Genomic DNA, 13,002 nt, shown 5'->3' on the forward strand with positions numbered 1-13,002 from the left:
ATCGAATTTTCATCGTCATCGCGATATGAACTCCCGCGATGAACACATCGCAACAGACAGCCTGACACGATGAATAATGCCTGGTTCAGATTAGCACTAACTTACACGTTTTTGACTCCTAAAATCTTGTCGTGGACAAGAAACATGTCAGACAACACGTTGCTTTCCGACCAGTCATCGCGTGCCGTCACACACACACATTCACTCGCAAACATTCACTCACACACACTGTCCCTCGCTCACTCACTCGCTCACTCGCTCACTCACGCACGCACGCACGCACGCACACACACACACACACACACACACACAGACACACACACACACATACGCTCACACGCTCACTGGCGCACACACACACTCACTGTTGCACTCACTCACGTCTCGCCTCGCTCACATATTCAACCCGTCGTGGAGGACCGTTAAAGAATTAAACATGCTATAGTCTTTCTGTCGTGAAGCATCGCAGACGCGACGTAGGTTGTCGCCCACTATGACACACTATACGAGATGAAACGATCGAATCTTGCGTCCCGACGCCCGTTGTCGTTATTACGAATCTCCACGACACCAATGCGTCAAACGGATCGTGCCAAAACTGCGCTAAAATCGTGTATTCTGAACCAGGCAGGTAATAAACGTTTGACCTATCACGCAAAGAACCTATTAAAGCACTAAGACATGGGAACAGTATAGTTAACAATCACATTTATCGCAAGTCATATAGTCATCGCAATATTAAACAATGTTATCGCACATCGCAGCTTTTCCTCATATCGTGCAGCCCTAGTGTATATATATATATATATTATTCCTTATTTAGAGCTGCAAGACAGCACTTGCATCTTTCCATGCTTTCCAGGTTTTCAAATTATTGGGGTGTTTTCTTCCCTTTCGTCTTGTCTCTGTCTGGTTTTAGCTGAGGAAGTGCAAATTAAAATCTCTCCCTCCCTCCACTTCCTCTAGAATTCCCCCAGTGCTACTCATTTAAATTTAAGACGTCGGCTTCCTCGGCTGTCACTGAGCTAAACAGAGGTCTTTATCAAACAGTGATTAGAATTGCAGATTTGATTTACCAACACACATGAATACATGCACATGCATACACACATTCACATTAACACAAAGCTTGCGCTTGAGCAAGTCTCACGTACAGCAATTTGGCGTTTTGTGTTTTTAATAGAGCTGTCGATTTAACACTTTCTTTAGCACAATTAATTACTTATAACTTGTAAAAAAAATAACACACACAAAAATGGCACATTTAATCATGCCTTCTGACCCGATTCGAACACAGGGGTCTCAAGGCATGCTTTTTAAAAGTTGAACTGTTTATAACCTGACAATGTGTCTTTAAAATGCAGCGCTCATGATGCAAGACACTGGAAAAACAAGAAACAACACACTGAAATCTCTGAAAGATGTCCATCTTGTATGTTTGGAAAGAGTGCAATATATTCACTTCTTAAGATACTTTTTGATTGATGTACTCATCTGCCACACTAATGTCTTTGAATTTTATTCATTTGAGGGCATTTCTCAGCAAATATTGATATATATATAAATAAGTGCATATTAATTTCAATAAGTAATTTTTTTTTTAAACTGACCTATAGAATGTTTTTTGGGATCCTACAAAAGCTGAAGGGAATGAGAGAGGAAGACTTTTGCTTTGTGAGTTTCCTCACAACGGCTCTGCATATGTGGTTGTTTTTCTGACACAGATGAATGTTTCTATACGGCATACTTACAGTTCCTGCTGACAGCTCCGGTTTGGGCTCTGAACTCTCAGAGCTCGTGTGGAGAAGGGAAAGAGGCTCAGTTTTCTCTATCGTTTTCACTTCTCTAATCTCTCAACAACCCAAGTTATCGCGTCAGAAGTACATCCTGGAAAAACACGTTGCTCAATGCTGCACAATGCAGAATCGGAGCTTTATTTGTTGAGCATGTAATAAAAAGTGTCCTTGTTACATGTACTTACTATACTAATAACTAAATTATGCACAATTACAACCAACTAACCCTAAATCAAATAGAAAGTAAACGTAGGTAATTCATATTACTCTGTACTTATTTGTGTAATTACACTTTAACAAGGACTCCTCAAAATAGTGCAACCAAAATTAGCTTGAAGTGATTACCGGTAGTTTTTGTTTTTCTGACAGCTATCAAACTATCAAATGTTTGTATTTGATTCTAACAGATTAGAAGGTTGCACTCTTAAATCATCTCATATCATTAAATTTGCAGTATCTTCGTTCTACATTATAAACAAAAGCCCCATCGAGGTCTCTCTGTTGCATAATCGTAGGGCCAGGGCCTGTCGGTTAGCGTAACCTTAAAAGCGCGTGGGCTTCAGCCGCTCTCCCTCTCTAATGCTCAGAGCAGCAGTAGAGGGTCTTTGACTGTAACAAATCTTTGTCTTTCTGCCGGTTGACCTCCGCAGCAGGCAGAGGCTCGACTCCCCACAGCGAGACCGAATACCACCCCATCCCTTTCATTTGCAAGCCTCATCCGCACTGACTAAAGACACATACTAAAAATAGCTCGTTCAGACCACACACTCTTCCTCAGCTGCGCGCATGTACGCACATACCGCAATGTAGAGTTATGATAAATGTGTTGTCGGAAATTAAAATCTGTACCCCTGGAGGATTCCCTCAAAAAGACGGATTTAACGTTTGCTACTAATTGCTGTCGAGAAAGAAGTTGAAGAGGGAAAATTACCTTTGTAATTGATAGAGGTACTGTCTTCATAATACATTAAAGCTTCCAGAGACTTCCCTTCCTCTAATGAACTTTTTTTGCAAATAGCTGGGGGAATAGATGACTATTTATGCTGTTCATGTTTGGAGGCTTATTAACTGCGTTTTGCACTAAAAATGATGGCATTTTCTCCTACTGAAAGACTTGCAACTTCAACACGAATGGAAAAGGCTGATTTCGTTGGCTCTCTTATTGCTGCCATGTCGGATTTCTAGTTTTGTCGATGCTAAATATATTTATATTGGTTATTAGTTATATATCTCTCTGAGGCGACTGGCCTGTGTAGAGCATTTGAAGTGAACATCATACATTGAATCACACGGGTTTAGCGGCTGAAGGATTTGATTGGGTTGTAGCCAGTTGAGGTTTACAGATATTTTTAAAACTTTGATCACCTGCCTGCAAATGGCTCCTCCACCTACTCATCTGCACTTTAAAGTAATGCTGAAATCTCTGATTGGTCTCATCGCTCCTGCTCACTTCAGTAATGGCACTGAAGCTTCACTTCACACTGAGTATATCTGCACCTGAAGCGCGGCTCTTTCTCTAGTTTGCAAAAGTTTAGTTAAACAGTGTAAATGTAGGCCAAATTTGGTGATGAGAGATGTTGGAATAGTGTGTCAGCCATTATGTATTTAATGATGGTAAAAGATAGACGTGTTAAACATGCCCTGTCCTCCTTTAAGATCCCCCACTTCAATAATGTCCAATTATACAATAATACAATCTCCTGCAAATCCCCTCTGTCTTCCGCAGAGGCACATCAGCTCTAGTTCATGTTTGCCAAAAGACAACTGCAGAAATTGAATGTGCGGTGATTTCCATAAACGATATTCTTTTCCATCCATCACTCTCTTTCTAATGCAGGACGTGAGGAAGCAGGAGTGGACCGCTATCATTCCTAACTCCCAGCTCATCGTTATACCTTACCCACAGAGTGACCCTCGCAGGTACACACACACATACTCAAGTAGCAGATTAACATTTTATTTATGGAAAAATATACTCAACAGTCAGATAAATAATACTATAAGCGATTTTAAAAGTAAACTATTCTTTTTCCATTTTTAATGATTGATGAAATTTCAGTTAAATGTATTGTATATATGTATAAATTGTTGTCTAAACTGTCTATAGATTACACATTTTAATCGCACCCTTATCGTGAAATTAGGCATACACCATTTATCTTGTTTAACACATTCATTTTGTCATTGTTTGCTATATACAGCAAAGTAAACCATCAAATTGAAGGGTGATTCACACAAAACTGTATTTTCTGCAAGCTTTTTTCAAGGTAAAGAACAAATATTCCAAAAAAAGAACACTTGGAGACACCAAATTATACAAGGTGTCCATATTATTCATACATTTATGCACATCAAAGCCCATGAAAACATTTTTTTAATTAATCACATGCGTTAACGTTGACAGCCTTAATTTTTTAACAGTAAACTCATTACTATATTTTTCCTGTAAATGTAAGGAACTGTTATACATTAAGTTTTACAGCCAACAAATATTTTATCAACATTTTTGCAGTCCTTAGCTAGTTGATATTCATGCACACACTTGCTCAACACCTGCTGTTCAATCATATTTTTTTCTCCCACAAACTATCCATGTACACTTTACACATAGTTCCTTAATTTAATATGATCAGCAGCATCTACTGAGATCCAAACCCACAGCCAACAAGCAAATAGTATTAAAGTTGTTAATGTAATTTAAAGCAATATTATACCATCACAACATCCGTCACTAGTCTTAATCAGGACTGCGAGAAGGTGTTTCCTCGGGCATTAATATTTAATGTGTTTACCACCAGCACAGCCGAAATGTATCTTAATGAAGCTGTCCGCCAATCTTTATCATAAATATTTGAGCAGATCACTTGATTTCCCATTATTCCCCACGGACCCAGCTCAGGCTCTTTCGGCTGCCGTTTTGCTTTCAAACAATTCGTAAAGATAAACAGAGTATCTCTCGTTCTATTCTCTCCAGTAAATGGAGAGCGTTCCGACTCTCTCGCTCGCTCGCTCTCTCGGTCTGTTATTTAAAGCGGCTCATCTTGATGTCCTGATGTTTCAGCTTGTCAGGGCGCGTCAGGACTGATTATATTTAGCTTTCTCAGGTTCTTTGAATCATCATATTAAAGCTCGCGAATGAAGGTACACAGTGCTAATAAGAGTTTTCTTCAGTGCTGTAAACTCCTCGTCACTGTTTTGATGATCTACACAGGTTTCGCTCCTTATAATGTCTTTGTGCGTTCTCACATTTCGTTTCAGAGTTTTTTGAATGATGTTTAAAGTTTTCACTGAGTCTAAAGATGTTGCTCTGAAAAGTTTTCAGTTGTCTCTCTTTCTCTTTCTGTCTGTGTCTTTGCAGCTGGAGTGCGAAGCTCTACCTTACCCCGAGTAATATAGTCTTATTGACAGCGATAGCACTGATTGGCGTCTGTGTCTTTATTCTCGTCATCATCGGGATACTGCACTGGCAGGAGAAGGTGAGAGCCTTTTATTTTCAGCCTTTCACTCATCTGATCTAAGCCCAATTGTCACTGTCATCCTCTCGCTCCTGTGTTCCCTGTTTCTTCAATGGATCTGTTTGAAACACTCCAGCATCTGTGTTTCCTTCTGCACAGAATGATTGTGACCTCACACAGGCTCATCCTAGTCTTTGGTCTGCACACGTGTGTGAAGATCTGAGCAGATGGGTGTGTCTGTGTGTGGCCTTGCCCTCAGGCTCTCTCCGAGGGAGCTCCACACACACACTGCTATGCTGATAATTGCTTTGTTCTGTCCTTTCGGCATATCAAATCTGTTCCTCATTATCCCACACAACATGTCCTTCAGGGTGTTGTGTGTGAGTTTATGCACGTGAAAGCCTGAGTTTTTGCCTTTGTGTGTGGGAAGGTGATAGTTTGCCTTCTTGTATGCTATTTGTACCTCTGAATGTGTGAATTAATTACTTTTAAACACTCAGGATGGGTCACAACAGTTGGCTAACCAACTAGTTTTTTAACAACTGATTCGCGAGGTTGACAAGCTTATTTCAAATGTAATTTGCGGGCTGCACTGTGCTTTAGCTGTTAGACAGTTTTTATTGTGTAACCCCCTCAAAAAGTTACAGCTGATACATTCAGACAGATGTCTTTGGCTGTTGCGTCACATGCCACTCGGTTTCTTTAGACAGCATGTCAAATTTTAAAAAAGGCCAACTTTAAAGACCACTGCATGACTTATGTAACATTCCCTAAGAAACTCGTCCGATTAGGGTCAACGGGAAACCATTATTCCTTGAGACCAATTATCCAACTAGAGTCATTCAGTTTATAAATAGCTCTATTATTTCCCTGCTGGAAAAGTTGGTTTAAGATGGTCTCCCAGCCTGGCCAAGTTGGTGCTCAGCTGATTTACCTGCAGAAAAGTGTCAAAAACCCTCTAAAACAGTGGCTTTCAACCTTATTGACTCCGAGGCCACTCCCATTGTTAATAACAATATTCGAGTGTCTATAGATTGAAAATAAATGTCTGGATTTTTATTTGTTCTAGCTTATTTTAAAGCTTGTTTTGTCTTATTTTAAGTCATCCTGAAGCCCTCTTTAACGTGGGTCCCGGGCCCCTGGTTGAGAACCAATAAAACCAGCCTAGGGCTCTGTTTACACCTGGTATTAAGATGCATTTTGGGCAATCGGATCACAATTCGACGAGGGAGACACATCCTCGTTTACACCTGGGGCATCATGTATAAAACCTCCCATAGATTTCATCCTACTAGTGTGCGTATGCACAAAAGCTAGATTTTGCTAACAGTTTTCAGATATATAAAACCAGAACCAGAACCTGAACATGCGCAAAATTCCCATTTATAAAACCCAGTCACCAGAAGATTGTGCGTACATGCATCTCCACCCTGTATCCTCCCCGAAATATACTGTATATGGAGCTTACAACTCCTCGGTTTACTATTCCATCCACGTGATATCATGTTTAACAAAAGACATTAGGAAAATATGAGATAAGGACTATTTACTAAAAATCATTCAGTATCCTTTTTAGCATTTTTAAGCATATCAAATTTAGGCAATTTTGCCTATAAGGTCAAATGGATGGTTTATATATTTTTAATGGAAACAGATAGGCCTTATTTTTTTGCAGTGTAAATGTTTGTCGCATCACTGACAAAACATTTAAAAATATAAAACATGCATACCGTATCTTACCGTTTCCTTAATTCTTTCAAATTCTAGCAGAATGATCATGCGCCAAGCAATCCTCGCTGTAGTTAAAGCATTAAAACACAGCATTCCACAGGAAAAGTGTTCAAAAGCAGCGCACCCACTACAAATATTTCTATTTAAATTCATATCAAAATATTGTAACTTCTGCATAATGATTTCATGAAATTTCAATGCTTTACTCCATTAATGAGAGTGACTAAATATTTTACTAAATGTGTATATCAGATGTAAAACAGAGTTTATATCATTCTGTTTACTTACATACTGTAAAAGAGTGCGTACGCACGGTCTAGACTCTAGACACATATTTACGCCTAGTTTATTTTTTATAAATCCTGATTTGTGCGTGGAAAATTGCTTGCGCACATTTCAATGCCATTTTTGTGCGTACGCAACATTTATACTGTACATCAGACCCCTGGTGTTGTAATCCGTCTCTTTTGTCCACTTTTACCACATCTGTCCTGATTTCTTCGAGGGGAAGGTGTATGGGTGGGTAAATGTATGAGCTGACTTTCTCAGATCTTTCAAGTTTCGACGTAATGGACGAAATAAACTTGTGCAATTTAAACATCAACGCGAAAGGAGACGACGGAAAAACCCACCGAGAGCAGTAGCTTCTGTTTCTGCTCAAATGTCCACAAGGCAAACGGAAAAAAAAACGAATGGTGAGAGAACATTGTGCTTGTACGTTTTTCGTCTTCAAACCAAACTTGGCTCTTTAGCCGATAAAGTTTAAATGTGATACCCCTTCACATGGGCACGATGCATTTTAGAAAAAAAAATGTTTACGTAAATAAAAGATAAAAATGCTGTCCAGGGTCATGAACAACTATCTTTTAATCAGCAACTTTTTGATCTTTTTTAAAAATTTTGACTGGGCCCTACTCACCTACCCTCAACCACCCAGGTGTATGCAGGGTGTTTATTGGAACATATTTTTTTTGTCTTTTCATTCTTTTAAGAGTGCTTGTGTGTCTTCATGTATTCAAAGGCATTATGGCTGTCCTGGTGGCACTCTGAGTACGCATGTGTGCAAGGAGCGAAGAGCTCCTCTGGTTTTGGCTTCCTCTCAAAGCCATCTGCTGTGGGTGCCTGATTATGCGCGCTGAAAACCATAATTGCTCTCTGCTCAGGGAAGCGCTTCCCAATACACGACCTTCAGTGGAGTTGACACTGCATTAAAATAACATGCTGGCTCCGTATCTCTCTTCCTCAGCCCTGCAATTATATATTTGACAAAAGGGAAGAGAGAGGCTGAAGGAAGGTTTAGAGAGGGAGTATTTTGGCTTTTTGTCTTGTCTTGATGACTGCTTGATGGAGCATGAGCTTTCCCGATGCACGTGTTCAGGTGACGATTAGCATTGCTCACTTATTCAGCTATTAAAAGGTCAGGAAGCGGCCCTTTCTCCTCTGCTTGACTGAGAAGCTACGCAGCCCTGTTTTTCTCTGCACAACTGACACTGGGAGCTGTGTAGGCTGCAGGTGGTCTATTATCGCATGTTGCTACATTACCAGACTGTAACACATTACCGCTCGCCTTTTCTGCGTTTATTGCAGCTTCTCGCAGTCCAAATATAGCTCAACTCCACAAACGTTCTCTGCTTCTAGTCATAGATATGATTTGAAAGCTGCATTTGTGTAAATGTTTGTGCATGAAATTTCCGGATAAGTATGAGCATGTGCCATGGTGGAGCGGGGGAAATGTCAGTCCTGTGCACAGATTGACTTCCACACTCAAGTGACCCCCATGAAACTGCATGTTCTCGTCGGACGCAGCTTTAAACATCCAATGTACAAAGCGTTCCTCTCTTTCTATCTCTTTTGTCCCTGCCCTCCATCTTCATTGCCCCCCATGACAGCTTGTAATTGAAGTGGCTTTAGCAGATAAGAGAGGGCAACCTGTAGTGCCTGTGAAAATAGCATTTGGAGAGGAGTCATCAGATCGCTCCATTTCTGCGGACGGTTCCATTTGCATCCCAGTGGGAGGGGCGCGATATTAGAGGAAGATAAGATGCAGTATTTCCTTTTTGCCTCTGGCTCCTCTCTTCCTGCTCAATGTCGCAGGAAAGACACCGATACATGAAGTACTGAGGTGTTCTGTATCATTTGCATGTCTCCATGGGGCAGGAACACACCATGTCTTCCTAGATGTAGACGTCCTCTCTTAAAGAAATGCCTGAAGAGACTTAAGACATGATGGCGAGTTTTCAGTCATTTCGTGTTTTTTGTTTGGTTTGTCTTTAGTTTGTTTTAGAAGGGTTATATTAATAATAAAAAACTACATCATATTTTTAATCTCTCAAAAAGACCAAGATATAATATACTGTTTTTATTACTGATAATGATATTAAGACACATGATGTTGTAATCCGTTTCTTTTGTCCACTTTCGATCACATCTGTCCTGATTTCTTCGAGGGGAAGACAAAAAAAATATGTTCCAAACCCACATCCGTTTTATGTGGGTTTGTGTCGACAAAATGATCCTTGATTGGAGAAGTCTGGCATGTCACCGGAGAGAAGTCTGTCGTTTCACTAGAAGATCCAGTTAGGATTTTTTTTTTTTTTTTTTTATACGAGGTAAACAAAGTAAAGCGTATGTATGGATGAATTGTTTACAATAAAAATCATTTATAAAATGGATAGGGTGAATTCCATTTCATGCCAACTTTAATATCCGTATTCAAAACAAAAGCATATTACCAATATGCGTCAAGCGTACAGCATAGCAGGCACTGGAATTTTATTGAATAAATGATGTAATATTGATCTGTTTATTGAATAATAAACGGAGAACATGATTTTAAGGTCATTTAATGAAAATGCCTTACAGGCAACATAACTGCGTCTAATATTTGATGCGGGCGACTTCGGATGTATGCGGGTCATGTGAACGTCTGCCGGTTAGTTTATAAATGCTGTACTAGATGTTGCCTACGGCTTCATTAGTACCTGTACTGTATATGTTTTTATATATATATATATATATATATATAATGTGTGTGCAAGCTTGTCAGCGCCTTGAGGTGTGTTTGGAGAGTTGGAGAGCACGTCAAACCGAATGTGTGGCAGAGAAATTCAAGTTGCATTTCTGCAACAACAAATAACACAATATAATACAAAAGTGTCTGATGGAAAAAATTGTGTGTGGAAACAATATACTTTCCATTGTTACTGTGCTTGTGTTAAAAAAAAACAAGGAAAGTTGCATTAAATTGACCATTACGGTTACATATACACGGCTTCTGGAAGAACTAAAATGGCCAGACATGCTGCAACTGCAACAAGTCCTGTTATTTAGTAATCCTGAGCTTGAAGGAGCATACGGGCTATTTTTATCACTGACTATGTAATTAAGTCGAGCACTCATGACAGAGTAATCAATGAGTCTGTGACTGGCCTATGACTCACTCAACACACTTAAATGGACCTGAAATAAGGATGAGCTCGCAGGTATGCATCTCGGATCTTCATTTTCGCTGCAACCCTCAATTACGCCAATGAAAACCGGCGAATAGTGATGTTGATGTGACTCAGCACCGTATCGTGAAAAAAAATCCGACATATAGCAGTATATCTTACAAATAGATACCATCTAGAGGCTCCTGAGCAGATAGCGTAAAGCTTGACAGCGCTCAGTCAAAGCCTCGGGCTCTTTTTGCATGGTCTGTGAGATATAAAGTCCTTTTGAAAAAGAAAGTAATACCTCCTTATATCTGTCTGGCAGACTGGCGCATTACTTTTCTTTTTTTTTTACCTTAACTGATTTGCCATTTTGCCTATGACCAAGGTGCTTTCCGCAGTTACTAGGAGGAAAACGACACACCTGGAGCTAAAAATACACCCAAGTGACCCTTATAGAACAGGAGAGCCAATTCACAAGTGCCTCACAGAGGGACCCTGTGCGTGAGTCACTCATACAAGCTGAGAATAGACATCGTTTTTTGCCATCACCGAGACAGGATAATCACTGAGCATATACACACACACACACACACACATGCTCGCTCTCCAGGTTTGGCAGTGTGTGTTGTTATTATCAGTCTCAGGCAGCAAGTGTCTGGTGTCGGCTCTATCTGTGATCGCACACAGAGGTATTTCGCTGTGGTAAAGTGTGCTATTGTGTGTGTAATGAGTTCTCTGTCTGTCTCTCTCTCACTGTGTCTGTCCTTTCCTCTCCCAATGTATCAAACGGCATTGTATTGTGTTTGCATTCAACTCACCGGCAAGGTTAACGTGCGAGACCCAGATATTCCAGCCTGCTATCAAGACCGTGAAGTTACAGAATGTAGCAACCTTTAAATGTTTGTGTCTTACAGAAAGCAGATGACCGCGAGAAGAGACAGGAGGCCCATCGCTTCCATTTTGATGCCATGTGAGAAATTGGAGAGAGCATTATGGGTAAACGCAGAGAAGAACGGGTCTGCTTTCATTTCGGTGGTGTATTTAATTTATTTTTCACCTTTTTTCACACTGGAGCATTTTTTTATGCATTTAATAATGTCTGAAATCAGAGGAATCCATCAAAATACAAATAGTTTGAACAGAGATGTGCCTCATATGTTGACATCTGAAGAGAAAAGGTACGTTTCTGTCAAGTTTGTTTACATGATTCTAAACGCATTATGATGTTTGCACATTGAGAAGAAAGAAAAGTGTTTGGTGCCATTTTCTGTACTTTGGTTTGGCATAAACACGTTACTATAAAAGTCTTTCTTTGTATTGTTGAAGTAACAGGTAAATGTCAAGTGGGCAGAAACAGACCTGTTTTTGAAGGACTTAAATAGTTGTCTGTGTATGGAATGGATTTGTTTGTGTGTGTATGGAATGGATGTGACTGTGTGATAGTTATTTCACTTCAATGAACCCCTTTACTAAATAAACGCTTTGAATCCAAGCACCACATGAGGCCCCTGTTAACAAAAGTGTGCTCTGTAAACTCATTTTATTAGGCATTTAAATGTGTGGAACCAAAAAAAACTGAGTTATTAAAAATGGCATCACTCTATTACAATAAAGTATTGCTTTAAGGATCAACACTCAGTGCCAACCACTTCCAAATGATTCCCCAGAGTTTGTTTCAATTCATTAACTTGCCATTGGATGTAAACATGGTCCTGTAGAAAGTCCTCAACCCTAATTGCCCATAGTCCACATTAATCAGGTCGCTCTGTTTCTGTTTCATGTTCTGTCTTCATTTTGCATTCTAGTAATTCCCACTGTGTCTGTCTTACTGATTGTTAGGCACAGTTATCGATACTTTAACTCTGGGTTATTTTTTCCATTGTCACTGATGCCTTTGGGTATTTTTCCTTGATTTCTAAGCGGTTTTATTTATTTCTTATACTTGTTTTTAAAACACTGTAACTTAATTATGTGCTACTGAAGATTGTTTAGTGTGAAGGGTTTTGTTCTTGGCTGTAAATATCTGACAGGTGCTCTGATCAATGTATTAATTTATATGCTAATCTCTTTTACCTTTATATGGTGCACTATATGCACATTAATTAAGCAGTTTCACTTCCAAAGGTAAAATCAATTGTCAAACTTGCATGTTAATCAGCATGCAATTCATGCAGATGGTTTTTGCTAATCGTTTCTGGTCAAGTGCATATTCGTCCCAACAGGTTGTGTGTCTGTACTCTGTTTTAATTATTAATTAATCATTCTCAACATGTTTTTGGTTGCTGTTTGTCAGTATTTTTTTTATGTTGTATAAATAAACATGACCAAATGCTTTATTACCTTTGTGTTCGTCTCTGTCCTCACTACTCATCGGCAATGGATTCATCACCTCTCGTACTCTGGAAGCAAATAAAAACCTGCGTTTGTATTCACATGGTTCATACGTTCATGGAGGTCTGTAGACCATCGTCACATGATTTAAATAAAGTCATGACTGAGGGCTGTTGTGTTTCTAAACCGTCTCAGTCGAAAAGCAGACTACATTACAGTAAATTGTATAGAATAAATCAATACTCTAGATGCTGT

At 39.5% G+C, this 13,002-nt stretch overlaps 1 protein-coding gene across 1 annotated transcript in view; it reads left to right on the top strand.

Moving 5' to 3' along the window:
- itfg1 (integrin alpha FG-GAP repeat containing 1) overlaps positions 1-12,752 on the top strand; it is a 135,766-nt gene extending 123,014 nt beyond the window's left edge. Inside the window, exons 16-18 of the mRNA XM_079594279.1 lie at positions 3,634-3,716; positions 5,155-5,272; positions 11,331-12,752. Coding sequence (XP_079450405.1) covers positions 3,634-3,716; positions 5,155-5,272; positions 11,331-11,390 — 261 coding nt within the window. The 3' untranslated portion in view covers positions 11,391-12,752. The remainder of the gene's footprint in view (positions 1-3,633; positions 3,717-5,154; positions 5,273-11,330) is intronic.
- The last annotated feature ends 250 nt before the right edge of the window (positions 12,753-13,002 follow it).

Source organism: Phoxinus phoxinus, assembly GCF_949152265.1.
Source record: "Phoxinus phoxinus genome assembly, chromosome: 2".
In the NCBI taxonomy this organism is placed as follows: domain Eukaryota; kingdom Metazoa; phylum Chordata; class Actinopteri; order Cypriniformes; family Leuciscidae; genus Phoxinus; species Phoxinus phoxinus.